We start from the raw sequence: 19034 nt of genomic DNA, 5'->3' as shown, positions 1-19034 counted from the left end.
GGGGGGAGGGGGGGGCTCAGTCTTTTCCACAGCACCAGAGCAAGATAGAATAGACGTACATGTCTCCTTCTCCATCTACAACATGAACTCAAGGAGAGGGTTAACTTCTCCTGCTGCAGGTGTTCCACCGAGGTCACAAAGAACAGGGGAGACACTTTGTTCCTCTCGCTAGGACTCTGAAGATAATCACTGTCACTCTCTCACTCGCTCTACCACACACTCCCCACACACACACACCGACCCTGCTACTCTCTTAAAGTAATCGCACACACCAACACCTACAGATAAACTTCCGGCCACTTACGTAGGCTGCGGAGAAAGCTCTGCGTGGCGCCGCTGCAGAACCATAAATCACGCTTTAGTTTGGCATAGTCTGCATCTCTGCCTCCTACACCCCCACCAACCGTCCTTGCACCACCTCCCCAACCTCCTCCTTCCACCCTGAGAAGGCTTTTCCGAGGGCCCCTTTCTTGACCCTTCCTCGGCCCTTTGTGCTTTCATTCAGCCTTATCGCTCCTCTCCTCCATACCGTCTGCCCTAATCTATAAATACTTCCCTCCAATCCTTCAGTCCTCCTTTCATCCATCCCTTGACTTGCCAGATTTCCCCATTACCTCTCTCCAGCTCCTACTTAATGAAAAAATATCAGAACTATATGTTCAGAATGAGAAAGGCACCCTTTTTCTCCAGCTCTTTTCATCCCAGAAAGCCAACGTCCACCATCTGAATAATTCAGCACCTGCTGTTGGGCCTTTTTCAGACTTTTGAAGCACAGTGCATCTTGGATCATTCAGTCACAAATAGAGGAAAAGGTCACTTGAATCGTCACTGAAAATACATTAGAAACACGTTCTGACACATTTGCAACATTTGATTGTCATATGTCTACATATGATATATCGCAACAAAACATAAGCACATGCTTCCATGGATCATGGGTTTGTTTAGCTGTGTCATATCTTTCCTGATCACCCGATCTCAGCCCAAGGCTGCGAGTTCTTGTTTATTTGCTCTGGCAGATACGTCCTGTTTTGGTCTACGGCCGTTTATAGAAACCCTAAAAAATGGAAAATAAACTGAAATGTTCCAGACTAACTCGCATTTGGGATTTTGTCATCTAATATTTAGCTATTTCCTGGACATGGCACACTTACAAACTCTTCGTTACAGACAACCATCCGAACAGAAAACAGGTTATGTACTAAAATAGGGTCATCTCCACCTGCGATTAGGGGACCACATGATAAAAAATAACAAGTGTTATCCCCAAATGATTTCCTATGCACATAGCTGCAGCATCCTGGGATCAAACCCAGATGGTTACATGTCATCCCATCTTCCTCGCTTTATTTTTAATATTTTCTGCCTAATCTCAGCATAAGGTCAAGAAAATCTGAAAGGCATTCCACAAAGTATTAACTTCCCAAAAATGTTCCCTTCAGATCTTCCATGCTGCTGTGTAATATAAACCAATCATATAGCAAAGTGTAATATGTGCGTGCAACAGAGGTGTTTTTTTTAGCTTAATTTTTCTCTCTCTATCACATTTTTTATCACTTCTTCCTTTGACTGACTTAAATAGTTCCCCCTTCTTTCTGCCTTCCCCATCCTCCCGCTCTCCTCATCCTTCCTTCCTTTGCTGTCGTTTTTCTTCATTCTTTTCTCTGCCACCCTCAACCTTGTCTCTTCCCCTCCATCCTTTCAAAGAGAGCTCCCACCCGGGGACAGGGATTTTGACAGGGTACCCTAGACAGCAACCAGACTTTGATGGGCTTCACTTGTACTTCATGTGGGTGCATGTGTGTCTCTGTTGCGTCAGATAAAAGATCTGTGTGGCTCTTCACATCATTTTTACAATTAGCTACAATGTATTAGAATGTATTTCCTTCTGTTTCCACCTTCTTTGGCTTTTCATTTTTCATAAATTAGTTTTGAATCTAGTGTAGATTATAATTATCAGTACCGGGTCTAAACCTCCAAAAACAATGGCGGGTCAACCGCTGCACAAGCACTTGTTTTATTGGTTGTTGAACACTTTCATTTGGTCCAGCTGACCTAAAACCTAAAATGACTCCATTTATAAATATACAGGACAGAAAAAAATTGTAATCTCTTAAAAATGTAAAGACAACTACGTGCACATATAAAGATCATTACTTCCATATGCACATATGTATTCATATATATATATATATATGTATGGTATGGTACATAAACTACCAGCCCCACTGTAGTCACCCTGTCAACTCTTCCAGCACACTCTCTCTGTTCTCTGGTAGAGTCCACACACACACACACACACACACACACACACACACACACACACGCACACACTCCACTCACACACAAAGTCCGCTAACGGCTGTAGCCGCTGCTACCTACTTAGGAGATGTTTTGACAGGAGTCTGGGAGCTTTGTCTGCAAGGAAGCAGACAGTAGCCGGGGGGGGGAGCCCCCACTCAGCTGCTCCAGGGGATTCACTGTATCACCTGTCCACAATAGAATGCATAGTGGCCTTTTATTGCTCAGTCATACGGGCTAGATTTACCAGGCAGTGGGACTTTCCTTGTTGGGAGTGAAACAGTTAAGCATCGTTTCAAATGATCATGCCATGAAAGAGTAAGCAGGCCTCAAGTGTGTGTGTCTGGGGAAAGGGTGGGAACCAAGGAAATTACGCTCATCAGTTACTCTTATATTGAATGAATGGAGTGAATATTCTCTCTGACAATTGTTTTGTTAAAAAAAAGCTGTAGAAAAATTAGTGCAACATGGTGGACATCATTTCCCCCAGGTCACAGAGGTCTGGGCCCTCACAGTAATTGTAAACAAATATTCAGTTCACTGTCATATACGACAAAGAAAAGCAACATTTGAGAAGCTGGAACTATTGCATGTTGCATGGTGTTTTTTCTCCAAAAATTACTAAAACAATTAATCCATTACCAAAATATTGGCCAATTAGTTTTCTATTGTCCGATTGATCGACAAATCAAGTAATTGTTGCAGCTCTAGCTACATTCCTAAAGACCACATATACATAATTGTAATTGGGAAGACCTGTACTTGTAACTGAAATTTAATAGACAATATTTCCTGTGTCCGAACAATTAGCGATAGCACATATCTCCAGCTCACTCTCTTCTGTTATTGGAACTGGTAGTGCCCCTGTGAGTTTGGTATGGTAGTGTTGGTTTTCCAAATGGTGGAGTTACTTAGTATTCTTAAGCTGTTAAGATTCCAAATAACAATGTTTCTGTTTCTACTGCCTGTTTAAGGCTCTTGAGATATCATTTCTTGGCTGAAATTCTTTAATCGAACCAACCAACAACAACAGCAGCCACATTATTGCATCCATGTTGCAAAAACCCTATTCTGGAAACACACCTGTTATTACACAGGCTGTTTGCAGTCTACCTAAGCAACCTAACTCCCCAGCCCTACACACTCAACAGAAGACAAATGGTGACAAATTGTAAGCTTTTCCTCTCTCCCATCCCCATCTACAGTTTACTCCCAGAACTAATTTCCCCCTGACTCACCAAATCCCACAGAATGTCCACCTGTGGATGGTCTCTGTGATCAGCACATTTGGGAGTTCAGGCTGCATCGAGTTAAAAGCCAGGAAGAGGTGGAGCGGTGGGGGGGTGGAATGGTTTGGGGGTTAGCTAGAGGAAGCGTCTGTGCCCTGCTGATGCTATGGGTGTTTCATAGTTGGACTCTTCTTTGTCTGGAGGTGTGCAGAGCGTTGTGCCAGCTGGTTCTCTGGGTTGTCTCTGTGCGGGACGGGGAGGAGGGAACCCGGGATTTCCTTTTAAGATGACTGTGGGACCCTGGAGATTTTGACTAGCAGATGTGAAGTAACAGTAAACAACTGAAACATCTGTTACGCCAGGAGAGATTAACCAGAAGCTAATGTTTGGAGTGAAGGGTGGGGGGGGCTTTTAGCTCTACAAATATTTTTGATGAGCTGAGCTGCTGAGAAGCAATACATAATCTTTGTGGTTGAGTCAGACCACAATATGTAAAGTCCAAAAACCACAGTTTTCTTAGTTAAGTCAAACTAGCCAGATAAAAAAGCATAAGAAGGAACTACTTCTGTTTTATATCGATCAAATAATATCCATACAAAGTGAAAATATTGATACATATTGTTTAAGATGCGCCTTTATTTTGAAATTCCCACTTTATGTTTATGTATTTTTTGAAAGGAGTGCTTTGTTTTTAATCTCTGTAAAAGCTCAGTAATGAAATTGTAATTTTTTTAGCTTTTTGTATATACATACAAACTGTATAAAATACCATTTATTTTGCTTCCTTATACCAATTCTGATTCATGAACCTGCGTATCGGTTGATACCGAGTACTGATCCAATACCACTGTGTCATATATACTATTACCCCTGCATGGATCTGATATGACTTCTATTTTTTTGTCGGTCCGGGTTATGTTAAACTCGTTGTGAAACACACACAAACAATGAACATTTGTTGCACTTAAAGCTCAAGGTCTCAACCGAAAAGAGAAGGCTTCACTTAGCCTTTAAATATAAAATATAACAATACTTAATCAAAGGTCTGCCATCATTATCTATGGGAAGTAAATGAGCTTCAGGTGCTTACAAAACAGAAATCACATTTTTGTTGTTGGACTGGAAAACATGTCCTTGCCTCCAAAAGCTACTGTATGTTGAATATTTCATGAAGCCGGCGTGTAGAGTCCCGGTTTTTAATGAATGCCTGCTGAGCCGGTGCTGCACTTAAGCTTCCCAGGAGGAATTGTTTGGAAAAATAATGTTTTATGCTGTTTTTATAGCTATTGTACTAGGGATGATTTGGTAACTGAAATGTGTTAGATATAAGAGTTGACATGAGACACAAGGTAATTTGACATTTTTAGGTCTTTGTCAGAACTAAAAAAAACAAATCCGTAACAATATAAGTACCATTTTGAAACATGAATAGCTCCTGTTTAAAATTGGCAGACTAGTTAAAGCAAATACTTAATAATCCGATGTTTTTTTTTTCTTGTTGTTAAGAAAAAGTGTAGAATTTATTTGCATGATATTGTATGAAAAGTTGTCAACGCTAAAACTTCAGACTGGTCACGTGACATTGGCAACAGCTTTGTGCCACAGAGCGGCAATTAAACTTGTGCGGGGTTCCGCCAGGTGAGGGGTAGTTGGTGGTCTTGATACCCCAGAATAGGTGACTCTGAGCCGGGTACAGAACACCTCAAGCTGCTGGTTGTGGTGCTCCGTCAGGTCAGGGTTAGTTGGTGGTCTAGTTACCCCAGAATAGGTGACCCTGAGCCGGGTACAGAGCACCTTGAACTGCTGGTCATTTATTTATTTTATTGATAATGCGGTTAAGTTTACGCAAGAAAAAGTGAGGATTATGCAGCGGGGGAAGTTAAGTTTAGGCGCCAAAACGACCAGTTAAGTTTGAGGTTTGTATTAAAACACTCCCAACGAACATTTCCTGGGTGGTAGTCTTTGGTTTTCCCTGGGAAGCAGACTCCGCTCCCTGGCTTGTAAGTCGTCGTCCCCCTGCTGCTTAACTTTTCAAAGCTTTCGGAACGTATGGCTCAGGAGAACAGGCTGAGAATTTAATGTCAGGAGCTCATATTTGCACAAACCGTGCCACGGATGGTTGGAAGTGCACACGAGAAGGGGCTCATGCTACAAACATGGATTTGCCAAATGCCAGCCTCGGTCTGAGCAGTCTCCCTGGCATCTAGGACACGCATTACCATGGCAATCATAGATAAGACACTCAGTCTTTCTCTCACAAAATTGCCTGCTGTCACAAGATGCTTCTAGTCTCATTTTCCTCCCGCTGCAGTCCCGAAACAGAGGGAAAAGGGCCTCCTGATGATAATGGATCCTAATTTGACTTAGATTATGATGTATCAGAGGCTGCTGATGCTTCCGTTGGCCAGTATTATACAGCTCTCCGAAAATTGGAATCATTACAAGTGAGACGTACATCCGTCAACCCCCCCCACCAGCCGCCATGACAGAGAGGAGGAGAGAGGGCCATGCGATGCTGGACTGTGTTGCCTTCCCCAGAAGATAGCCTGCTCCAATTTGATTTCCTCTTTCTCTCTCAATATCAGTCCCTCCCCCCCTCCGTTTCTCCCTGCTCTCGTTCCCCCCTCCCCGACAACGCCATACCATAAATGACAATTGGAGATATGCATCAGTCAAACTCCTTATGTTTCTCACCAAAACTGGCACTGGAATTCTAATTTGGCCTCGTTCTGCTTCTTTCCTTCAGCTACAATCACCTATCTCGCTCTTCCTTTCTCTGTCCCGTCCCTCATTTCCTTTTGCAGCCTTTAAAAAGGGGGGGGGGGTCCTTTCTTCTGTCATAGAAGAGATGGATCCTTTCTGTGGTCGCTGTGAATAATGTCGCACTCAGGCGGTCTGCTTCCTAATGTACAGATCACCGCGGCAGCAGGGTAATGCAGGCCACATTGTGTGTTCAGTCTTTGATACACATAGAGAGAAATCCGATTTTTGGAGTCTTTCCAACTTCTTTTTTTTTTCAAATTGTATCTATCAACCAGCTTTAAAGTCATTATATTTCATTACAGTTATTTTGTCCATGTATTCTTTAATCTTGAATGTCTAATTGCTTCTCCTCTGCCGCCATTGTCTCTGTTATTGTCCTAATAGAGAACAGGTCTTCACATTCCTCTGGGTTTTGACTAATGGGATTTGGGAATGGCCCTTTTCTGCTGCTACTTGGATCTGATTGGGTTAACAGCATTTTGGAAAGGCTCTAATTTTTCTTGGGCCTTATCAAATCTAACCATCCACGGGTCCTTTTCCTTTCACGTGTCACCTTTTGAAGACTAGTTTTTGGAGGGCCAGGATTGGGATCCACCTGGAGGGGGGGTGCTTCACGATGCCGGTCCTGCACCCGTTAAAGACACATATTTAAGTAGCTTTTTTTTCCCTCTTCTGATATTCAACCAATTTACAGTACAGATACCCATTAGGCTAGCTTGGGCTATCTAACTGTTATAATATCTAAATGTCTAATCTGGATTTAAAGAAAAAAGACGTTGGTCACACCACTGCAATTCCTCCATGTTTTTCCAGGCGCAGTCATTGAACAACTAGCAACATATACATATATATTTTATCATTAAAGGGACCACTTAGCTGACAAAAACTGCGCCTCCTTCTGAAAGATGTTTGACTCCCTTCTTTCCCAAATGGTTAAAACAAAGAGAGAGCATGTCACGGTGCAACTCTGATGCTCTGCTAGCAAGAAAAGGCAAGAACTTGTGCAAATGTAGTTTTGGTATTCAAACTAAACTTTATTCATGAGTATGAAAAGTCAGACCTTGTTATCAATGTTTAGTTTGGCTGAGACCTCATAAAAATGTTTAAAAAAGTTGGACTCTTTAATGCCTCCTTAATCCACTGCTGATAAAACGGCGCTCACCTGGCTGGTTTTAAAATCCTCTCCTCTTCCCCTCACACTTTCATCACACTCACTTTGGGTCCTCCAACTCTGACGGTAATTTGTACAACCTGTAGGAAAACACCGCTCTTGTGGGCGCAGGCAGGTGGAAACTAGTTTTCACTCTCTTCAGAGTTGTTAAAGCACCACTACAAGTTAATGGGCTAAGAGAGCCTACTTTTATGGCCATGTTGACACAGAAAGGGATGATTAGTATGCTGTGATGCTGGCTGTAGTAAAGCCATTTACTCAGAAGACCCTATATCCAAACCTTGTTGCCTGGTTACAGTTTCCCCAGGTGATTGAATGTGCTGAATCATGGTCATATGGCTGTGAATCACACAGACTAGTGGCCTGTAAGCATCAGTTATGGTTGGTGGGGATAATAATGGCATTTTGAAGCTCATATACATTACAGTAAGTGGCTTATCTGACAGCACGGATCTGTGCTTTGACTGATTGAAAAGTGTGGCGTGATGGATGCAGGCTGATGTTGACCCTTAAGTCAGTGTAAAAGGGAGAGAGACACGAAGCAAGGTGCGATGGCGTGTGTGTGTGTGTGTGTGTGTGATTAAATCTGTGTGAGAGGAAGAGAGAGACCATACTGAGAGGGACGGGTCTGTTGAGGATGTAGCGTGTGAACATTTGCACAGTTTTAGATATGCCGGGGTTTCCCTCTCCATCACATCTCGTGCTGCTTTAGCTGCTTGCGTTTAATATGCTTGCAGACAGGAGATCACCATCTGTCAGCGATGGAGGAGATTAGATTTCTTTTTCTGGTTTGTTAGTTACATCAAAGCACCACAATGTGATGGCATCTTAGGTTGGGAGAGTTTTAATATGGATAAAACCAGATATCCATGTAGGAAGGAACTGCAACTTAGTGAGCGAGGTGAGGAAAAGGATTATAAAGAAAAAGGATATTGTAGATAATAAGGAATATTCTAACAAATAAGGGAAAATGGCTGCGGGAGATAGACTTAAGAGATAGCTAGCTTGCCGTGTCTGTGCTATTGCAAGACCAATTTGACTCTGGGGTTGAAATAGAAGAGTATTAGTAATACAACTTCTCATTTGCTTCTGAATGGGGCCATATAACCCATAGGAAAACACTGGCATCATGGTTCATATAAACCAATGCTGTCTGTTGACAGGTGTTGTCTATTATCAAAGTCCGACACTTCCAACCATCCACCCGGACATCTTCCCGATGATGTAATGCAATGCTGTGACAAAAGTTGTGTGGCACCCCCTCCCTCATTCACTCACTCACTGTTCCCTGTGAAGAGGTTATTAAACAGTGAACTATGTAGGGAACGACCCAACGAGATACAGGACACGAGCTGGGGGGGCGCTCCCAGCACCATGTAAACAAAATCAAACTAGAACACTGCTAACACCTTCCTGAAACAAACGGAGCCCTCTGGAGAATATAAGGTTGTATGATATAGATATATGTTGCATGCTCCACTGTTTAGAAACCAAAGCCCGCTCCAGTTTACCTTCTCAGTTTCCACGGTTACATCTGCTCCTTCTTCTCCTTCTGAAAAACAGGAAGGCATTGCATTGCAGTATACGGGAGTAAAATGTAGGGTACATTGCATGTATAAACTCAAATTAGCAGTGCATTGTGGGATTTAAGGGGCATTATATAGTTGAATGAAATTAACCACGGAGAATTCGAACACCACTACAAAATGGCAAACACAATACATCAGAGATCTTCAACAGGGGTTCGGGGACCCTAAGGGTTTCCTCAAGTTACTGCAGGGGCGCCTCCAAAATTTAGTTCATTTTTTATAAGTTTTTTCGTACAGAAAAATATTTTGCCTTTCTATAATGTGAGACAGATGCGTCAGAGTGGGGTAAGTAGGACAGATGTTGCAGAGAAACACTCTGTCTAACTTAAGAAACATTTCTGTACTAGACCTTTATCTGGCATATGGATGGAGGTTTTTCTTTGCAACTTTTGAAAGTTTTTCCAAAAATGTGTATTTCTTACCATGAATCCAACATATTAGCAAATATAAATTAGCCTATTTGTGTAAAAAAGGATAGGCTTATTGGCCTATACCATAGGTCAGGTAGTCACTGAGGGAGCCATCCATCGATGCAGGTCATCCCAAAGATTCACCGTGCCTCGTATGTTTAACATTAAAACATGATTTATAAAATCATGATAATAATCTTTTACTATAGCTTAGTTTTCTATGCACTAAAAAGGTATTTATAAAGGCATGTGGCTTTTATTGTAGTTAAATATGCAACTCAATTTTATAAAATATGTAGTAGGAGGTCCCTGCTCCGTCTCTCTCTCTCTCTCAGATAAGTGGTCCTTGGTCTTGTTCCGTGATGCAAAACAGTTTCAAAAACTGCTAAAGTCACACTACTTCTTCTTTCTTTGTTACTTAGAAAACACAGTAATTACTAGTACTACTGCGTGAGGTCATTTATCAGAAAAGCACCAATAACTGTCTCAATAATTTAACACATGACCAATGCAGTGGCTTCTCTGGTAAGGAGAGACCGTCACTAAATGCTGTTTTCATGGCTAAACATGTTACCATGCCAACAGTTCATGCATCAAGCTAGTGGAGTAGATACCGCTGATGTACTCATCTTTGACCGAACACATTGTTGAGTCACAACAATGGATTTTGAAATCGTCTGTATAACCGAGAGGCGTGGCAGGCAGTTGTTTTACATAACATCTGATCCCTTAGTATTTTCCACTGAAGGCATCCGTGAGATTAGATCCATCAATATCTCCTCATTTTAATCCTGTTGTGATGGTTCTATCTCAGAATACATTACAACTGGAGCTCCTGCTAATCCACATGTGAAATGCCCCTGCAGATATTACAGTTCAAATGTGTCTCTGCCACACAATCCGATGGGGGGGGGGGGATTTGAGTAATGAAACTTAGATGGCCCACATAGGACAGCATGCTCCCCACCTTTCGTTAAAATAGGGCAGTGTTACGGAAATAAGAAACGCAGTCCAATTTTTTTGCTCGTAAATGAGCCGGCCAACATGGAAATGCTGACATGTGAAAGCATGAAATTGTTTTATGAATTCTAAGGAGGTTCTACATACCTCTGCTATGTCATAATTGCCTCCAGTGGCGCCGTGTGTGTGTGTGTGTGTGTACGCGTTAATATCAGTCAAATATTATATTACCATCACTGACATTTAGGACCAGCAGTGCCCCTGGAAAAATAGAGATGCCTTATAAAACTGAAAACCAATTAAATTCAATCCGTTCCGTTGCTGGATTCCAACGGTTAGTGTCTGCTTTGGGCGGGTGTTGACACCCTGTGGGATTGCTGGGGCTCAGAGTGAATGCTACTGGAAGTCGCAGGAAGGGATCTGTGTGACGGTTCATTTTAGTTCTGTGTGGCTTACTGTTGGATTGAGGGAGAAAATGAGTTGTTTCTTCCCAAAATAATACGCATCCCTAATGGGATGAACTTCATAAGGTGTATTAGGCAGAGTTTCCAATATGAGGATGATTTAGAACTTCAGGTCCTAAAGTGACGAAGAGGGAAGCCAAATGAATACTGGATTTTTTGTTCTTTCGCTGTTATGAAAGAAGGCAGTATGTCAACTTTTGTATCCACTTATGAACAAGCAGAAACTAATTTCCAGTAATCGCACATGATGGTGGATCATGACTAATCAGTCAATGTATAATGTGTCTTGAAATCCATTCCTCTGCCGAGCTGTGCTTGTTGTTAACGCTGCCCACTGACGGCTCCTCCTAGGGCACCATTTCACAAACTCAAGTGCCATATTTCTCTCCTGATGAATACACACTCAGCCACAGAGCTTGGCGCGCCATGTTGGCGCCGTGCCCTCTGAGAAGAGAGCGGTTTGATCCGAGCCGGGCTGCGAGCGTGCAGATGGTGTCTGATTCGGCCTGGGTTGCACAACGTGTTAGCTAGATTCATTAGCCTCTTAACTTCCCTGTCAACATAAGCTCTTACATAGAACGGGAAATTCTGCTCAGCTGTTTATCATCCTTTGCATACTAACTGATTTGTTTGTGCAGTCCCACTTTATTTGACACTTAGTCAGTGGACACGATGAGGCGAAGGCAAGGGATTGGATAATGAGTTGCGTGGAGATATGGTATCGACTGGCATCTAATTGGTGTGTTTCTGCAGATCAATCTGGCCCCCCGCTGTGTTTCAGGGTTAAGCCTGTAATCCCGAGTAAAAGCAAGATAGAGTTAATAAGAGCCTAAATGGCCTCAGACACAACAGACAGTGGCCGCTTGGCCCTTCTAATCTCTCCACCGGATCAACGAGCACCGAGGAGGCTGTGAGCAGTCAGGCATCTGAGCTAATCCTTTTTTAACCTTAATGTGTCCAAGGAAGAGCAAATGAACACGTTTGTTCTTTTTCAGCTACTCACTCCTATACAGTAGGGCTGTGTATTAAAGGCAGGGTTGGTAACTGTACCTCCAATGTACACAGATTGTACCCTGACAGCAATAAATAACTTTAACTGAGCGAAAGGATCCATCATCTGTAGCTGCTGTAATCCTGTAAAAACGCCCACCAATCACTGCCCTGCGGTCTGCTTGGAAAGAACCAATGAAATGCTTCCTTCCCCCGTTGCGCGTACTTTACCCCTCCGTCGACGAGCCCGATCTCGATGTGCAACGGTTCGCCCCCTTGTGGCTGCTCTGAGGCAGCGGCAGGGGGAGAATTTAAACGGAGCCCCGAGGAGATGCTCCTTTCAAATCTTGATAGATTTTTAACATTTACCAAACCTGCTTTTAACCAGCTTCTAGGGAATTATTCAGGATCATCAAAGTGACCGAGATCTGGATATTAAAGGTGAACCAGGCTTCAAGTCTGTGTCTAATTAGTATTTTGTGTCATGCACATATAGTGCTTGTCCCACATCGTCTTATTATACACCAGTTATGGAGTCGCAGTACACATAACTTCTAACTTGGCGTTTTAGAAAATACACTCCTTTACACTACACAAGTCTCAAGTCTTTCATAATCATCCAACCAGAAGAAGTAATCAGAGATGATGCCAGCTATTGTTTTAATCAGGATAGCTGTTAAATCATTCCATGTGTGGTATGTTAGGGACTCTGCCTTACAGCAGCTCACAGAAGGAGCGTTAGCCATTAGCACCAGTTAGCAAAGGCATCAGTCTCCCTCCTAGCGGTCCGTGGGCCTTTGATCAGTAGACCTGGATTATCATCTTCTGCATCTCAGTTCATTTCTCACAGCAGAGAAAGGCTCCAGCAACCGCTCTCTCATTGTCAGAGGATGTAGGGCCTAGTCCCCCCCCCCCATCTGATAAGATTACAGAAACTAACCGCCACAGCTGCTGCGTTCAGGGGTGACACGTATTCACGACGTGCGCTGTATTCTTCCTATGCGTATCGCTGCATCAGTAAATGTTTATTTAACAGCCTGGCGAGCTCGTCAGTACGACGCTCACATACGAGATGGGAATCCCATGACTAACCATGCTTAATTAAATGTTTAATTAAGACGGTGGATTTTAATTAAAAACAGTTGATTATCGTAAAATAAGGATTATTGGCTAGTGAAATAGATAGGATATCTCCAAATACAATCCGTGTATTATTAAGAGCAAGGTGGGATTTTTATATAAATCAGCAACTGTTAATGTGCACTGGGGCAGATGATGTCCTTTAATTAAATGATGAAATAGACTTTGATAAGATTGAAGAAACCCTGACTTGTCTTGGCCGGGTCTGTTATTATTCCGGCTATTTCTGTTTCTCCAGCACGCTCACCATTTCTCAACAAAAACAAGATCACGCATGTCACCTCCAAAGTTGTCAGCTCCACTACACCCAACATCTCAGACCTGAACGCGTAAGCCATCACGCAGCTCGCCCTCGCTATTGTTAATGACAGCAATCACCCTCTATATCCACACTTCGCCGCAGATACAGGACTCTGAGGTGTAGAAGGACTCGCTTTGGCAGAGGTTTTGTTGCTTCTGCCATAGCACTGCTGAACAAACCACCCCCCTGACCTTGTAGAGATAGTGTGGAGTTGTTGTGAATGGGCTTGTTTCTATATGTCTATATACCTGTCTTTATGTTGTTCACCTATGTATTGGTCTGTGCATATTGCCACGTGCATGAAACAGACTGTGAAAACAAAGATCTATCTATCTATGTCCCTTCGCACAGTGCAGATTGAGGCTTCCATCTGAGACTTTGAAGTGTGAACCAACAATGCTACTCTTCTATCCGCGGGGTCACCCCCCTTGTAACCACTCGCCTCGAGGGCCCTCGTCACCCAACAGACACAAGATCCACTTGGATCTCTCCACTGTGTAGGCATCGTCAACTCACTGAGCTGTACAGCCTCAGATAGACTCTGTGGGCCAGATGGTTGACAGTGGGGTTGACTCCAGCTTTTTCTTTTTAACTGCCCCAAAACTGCACAGACACCCTGAGCTTTGCATTAGTTCCAAGGGCACGTTAATCCACAAAAAGTTCCCAGTTGCTAAATGAGTCAAAAGTTCTGAAAGTTATGGCCATGTGAAGTTGGGGGTAGGTCTGGGGTTCTTATATGCTCCTGGGAAGAACACCCTGTGTGAATGAGGCCATTCATTTATAATCCACAGGATTAAGACTCTGTCCATCAGCTGCCTCTATCACTTACTGTACATCGCCCCAGAGAGGCAGCTTTGATTGGGATCCGTAAGCAGCGTCAGTGTCACACGGGATTTGGAAGTGACGCCACAGTTCTGATAAATCCTATTTGTTTAGAGTTGGGTCCAATTTGGACCCCTTCCTATCTCATGCCAACCGAAGCAAGAATTTCCTGGCTGTCTTTAATTGCTTCAATCTTGCTCTCAAAGCGTTGAATGATCACACGTTTTAAACAACCTTTCAGATTTAGCCAAATTTAGAAGAGAAAACAAAAGCCAAAACTGGTCACATTATTCCTTAAACTGTCCTTCCAAACATACATCATATTAAAAAACAAGACCAAATTGTGAAACTCTTCTTTCCCAAAGCTTCTTATTTTGTAACCCCTTTGTTTCATCATGCTTCATCTAGAAGTGTGGTTCTGAAGTCCAAGTCTGGCCACAATGTACATATTACATCTTCCCAAAGCTAATTCCCAGGCTTAAGACCAAGACAGACAGCTTTTCAGGGAACATGCCCGACCATAAAAGGCAGGGGTTCATCTCAGCGTAAACAGCTTCGCTGGCAGCCCAGTCAGCAAGCCCCGGTCCTGTTATTGAGTCCCAGAGACACTCCACACAACAAAGCCACACTGTGACCTTTCAGCCTCATACAGCACAGCCAGATATTGAGTGAGCCTGTCCAGAGGATGAAGCTCATCTCGGACTTAACCTCGGCCCTCTGTTCTTCCCCGTCTTGGGGGTTATATGGCAGTACAGTTGTATTACAGTGTTGCTCTTTCTGTGATTGATTTACAGTGCTTTGTCAGCCTGGAAGATTGGAGATCTTTGATCCTTCATGTGAGTTTCTTTTCTCTTCAGTCTCTTGGGCAGGATTCTCGGTATACAGCATGGGGGTGTAGGTTGCCTTAATGATGATGTACTTTTGATTGCAACTATCTCAGCAGAGGGATCTTTCATCCAACAGACATTGGACTTCAAAATCGAACTAGGCCTTAAAAGGTCTTACATTCGCTAATGTTTTCATTTCATTTTGTGGTGTTCTGTCTTACAATAGTCCAAATATAATTTGCTGTATAAATACAGATTAGTATTACTCTGTGTTGCTTTTAATCCAATGAACAAATTTGTTTACATTTTGGCGTACTTTTATGTTGTGATATAGGCTTAAAAAGGTCTTAAATCTGACTTGGTAAAACCTGCAGAAACCCTGTTTGTACTGTTGACTTGGTTGCATAACAGACTTAACAAATTCCGTTTTTTTTCTTTCAATGGTACACACATCTGTTTCACAATCAGATATGAGCCTTTTTTTGTTGAAGCTGGCATTTAGGCGTTGACCCCTAGCCAGAGAGTGACTCAGACCGTACCTCCTTTCAGGTCAGCTGGGTTCTAAAGAGGCCAAGCGGCTGTGTTACATGTCGTGGAGATTAGCAGGATGACATAAGACACATCCTGGTTGTTTACAAGGCTGACCAGCTCTGTCTGGTCTATTGTGTGCGTCTGGATTGAATGGTTGGCTAAGTTGATGGTGCTGCTGTGTTTTAGGTTATAGCATTTTGTGATGGATGAAATGGATTAAGGCAGTTATTGGGTTAATGTTACGCCTAGGTGTAGTCATACTTTGACATCATAAAGACAAGCTGATATTCTAATATTCAAACTGTGCAGTTCAGTTCATAACCAAGCTAATGAGATGTTTTTTAAATCTTTTCCAAATTAGTTTTATTTTTGTCCATGCAAGTCCTGTTTTTCTGGATCTTTACGCTGACCTTAATGTTTTCCTACTATAGGCGGAAAAAGGTTTGAAAACTCAAACTAAGGGAAGCGCTGGGTCTGGAAAGAGTTGCAGGTTTGACCTTTAGAGTTTTAGAGATAAGAAAGTCTCCAGGACTTTCCTGGTTGAGTTAGAAAGTTGAGTTTCGAGCTTGGAGTCAACATCTCCCGCTGGTCACCTACCCTGAAACCTCTTTTCACAATAGCTGTGTTCAAAGGAAAACGTGTAAATTACTGTCCTCTGTAGGACACTGTATCTATTTAACAGTAGCCTGGCTTCTCCTTTATGTAAACAGTATGATCTATATTTCCCTATTTATAAGCACAGGGACTTAAATGGTATTAAAACAGTCTTAAAATGTCTTAACTTTAACCGGGGGTCACCTTGTTACTTGTTACTGATCGTACACTGCTTCCACTAACACTAGGGACCAGCTGGAGCGGTTTGTCGGGTGTACCCTGAGAGAGTTCCACTGAAGGCAGCATTGCTTGATGTAAGCACCGCGGGGCTGCAACAGACAATAGCAGTGCAGTTGTAGAATGATATGCGGCCTGGAGGGGTTGGGGGGGTTGTGGACCCGCTCACCGTTCACCACTAGTCTTTGTTCATTGTGATGAATAATACATCAGAGGCACATTAGTTTGATTCATATTGCTATTGGCTGTGCTGTAAGCCCTAACACGTTTCTATCCACCTTGAGTGGATCTGGGATGCCTTGACAGAGTAAACGGCGCTGCTTTTCATCAATTCATGAACAAAGCATGTTAGACTTTAAAGAAGTTCATCCTTTGGGCCATTTCCGCCCAGCGCTGATGGAACCAGGTCATTCATTCACAATGGAGCGCTCACGCTCATCGATCTTTCCCCCCTCTTTTTCTCTCCCCTCTCTCCCCAGTAACCGGCTAGCCCCTAGCAACCACGACCGGATACAGAGGCTGAGGCAGGAGTTCCAGCAGGCCCAGACCGTCCCGGACGACCCCGACGACCGCAGGAGGACCTACAGCTTTGAGCAGCCCTGGGTGAGTGTCTGAAATGACGGGAGCCTGTAACTCCGATCCCGCTGGCGGCCGAGGAAGATGGCCGTACTGTAAGACCTTTTATGTCACGGAACGACTTCTACCACATAAGACTCTGCAATGTAACTTCCAATGCTAGCCTGAGGAGAATGCTAACAGTGTTGGCACCAAACAGTATCTGTGGCTAACCGGAGTATGGTGCTAACCGTCACTAATCCCACTACTGCCACCCATGAACAAGACTGATGATATCATCCCACTAGGATTACCTTTAACCTCCATTGGGCCTTCTTTGGCAAAATGTTCCGGTGCTAACACCCCCTCACGCTTAAATGTTCAGCCGCCTGCATGCAGGAGTTTGCACACCTCCTGACGCAACCATCACTAACCCCCACCCACCTGTCACACACCTACTCTACTCATCCATCGTCACTTGTTTCTGTCTGTCAGTCATCCACACCGCCCGCCACATCATGGACTTGGGTTGGGGAATGGTTTCTCTGTACGTTTTTGTTTTTCTGTGCCTTTTTACAGTTTCAAGGTAGGGTTGTGTACATTTTAACCAGCATTTCATTAATTCAAAGCTTCACAGGCTGAGGGGACGGATAATTAGTGCATTCTGAAGCAAGAAGGGGTAATAATAAGCAAGCAAATCCTGAATGGTCCTCACAGTTTTATGAGGTGATGAAACTGCTTGTCACATTTTTTGTATTTATTTCAGTCCTCCCTGCTTCCTCGCACCACAACTCAAGTGTACTTGGTTTTTTACATCGCTTTGAAAAACAAATTAGAATCCCATGAGTAGTCACCTGTAGAGAATTTTTAAAATTTGAAGATTTTACCATATTTTTCTAATTGGTAGCATCTCTGTGTATTATACTATTGCTTTTACACATTAAAGGAGTATTCACCACATTTTTTCATGTGGTTTGAGAAACACATTTTTGTTGAGTTCACACATTCTGTCACGTATTCGAATACAAAATTATGTCACAATATATATTGTTAAAATGGGTTTAAGTGTTAAATGGCACAAATGTGACACTAGACACTAGGTGTGTTGTAAATGACGTCCTTTACAAGAAATAATATGAATGGTCCTTGTTGTTGTTTTTCTATACAAGGTCCTTTTGCACCCACAGTTGTGTTTTTGTATGTTTTTGTATGAACTCTTTTAACTCCTGGTGTGCTGCTGTAGCTTTGGTGTGCAATAGGAGAATTTGCTCCTATGATTTATAATGGAAATGGTAAAGTCACAGCTCACGAATCACATTATCTATTCCCTGGCCTTTCTTTTTCTAGCTGATATATCCAATAAAGATGTATAGTTGTGTTTTTTCATTTGGCGGTGTTAACCAGAGTGATGCATTGTAATCGGCTCCACACCCTGGCGTACATTCCAGCCGGCGTTGTACGGCCAAACTGGGAAAGAAGAGCGCAGGTCACATCTCCCTTTGTCTCTGAACAGCCGACCCTGCTCTCAATTAAAGAGCTCAACAATACTCCAGCATTAGGTCTGTGTGCATCAACTGCGGGGCATTCACTATTGTCACAAGTCTCATTTTCCCCAGGAACACTCAGTGTTAGGGCTGACCAATGGGAGGAAAATATCTAGTTATGATTATTTTGACTGATAAAGCGATTGCGATGTTAGGTACAATGTTGGAGGGAATGATGATCTTATTTCTGCGAGGACCTGCACCAAACAAAGAGGATAACTTTAGTCTTTAGGATGGTATTTGTAGTTTGGGACGTCTCTGCAGCACCACAACACTTACAGCTAAAGTGCGTAGTTTCTGTCACTCTGATTAGAAAATTGAAGTAATGACAGCACGTCCACATGAAACAAGCCTTCCATGACCGCACACCTGCGATTAGGGTATTGCACTAGTCCATATTATAATTTCAGTATTGGGTGATCCACACTGATTTCAATTGGCTTCACAAGAGAGCTTCTGAACATTTTAGGGTTCTTAACCAGATATATACACTCACCGGCCACTTTATTAGGTACCCCATGCTAGTATGGGTTGGACCCCCTTTTGCCTTCAAAACTGCCTCAATTCTTCGTGGCATAGATTCAACAAGGTGCTGGAAGCATTCCT

General features: G+C 42.9%; 1 protein-coding gene across 12 annotated transcripts in view; it reads left to right on the top strand.

The window, feature by feature from the left end:
• Nucleotides 1–19034, top strand: part of pard3ab (par-3 family cell polarity regulator alpha, b) — a 229154-nt gene that overhangs the window by 199622 nt on the left and 10498 nt on the right. For 11 of the 12 annotated variants that reach the window (XR_004658687.1, XM_034887133.1, XM_034887134.1 and 8 more), the window contains one exon: nucleotides 16809–16932. Coding sequence is in view for 11 of the 12 variants with exons in the window: in XM_034887133.1 (XP_034743024.1) it covers nucleotides 16809–16932 (124 nt within the window). In the remaining variant the exon portion in view is untranslated. Of the gene's footprint in view, nucleotides 1–16808; nucleotides 18280–19034 lie in introns of those variants that run through there. The other variant, XM_034887135.1, reaches the window with a different exon arrangement.

The sequence above is a fragment of the Etheostoma cragini genome, chromosome 12 (assembly GCF_013103735.1).
Source record: "Etheostoma cragini isolate CJK2018 chromosome 12, CSU_Ecrag_1.0, whole genome shotgun sequence".
NCBI lineage: Eukaryota > Metazoa > Chordata > Actinopteri > Perciformes > Percidae > Etheostoma > Etheostoma cragini.
This window is presented reverse-complemented; position numbering and strand designations above follow the sequence as displayed.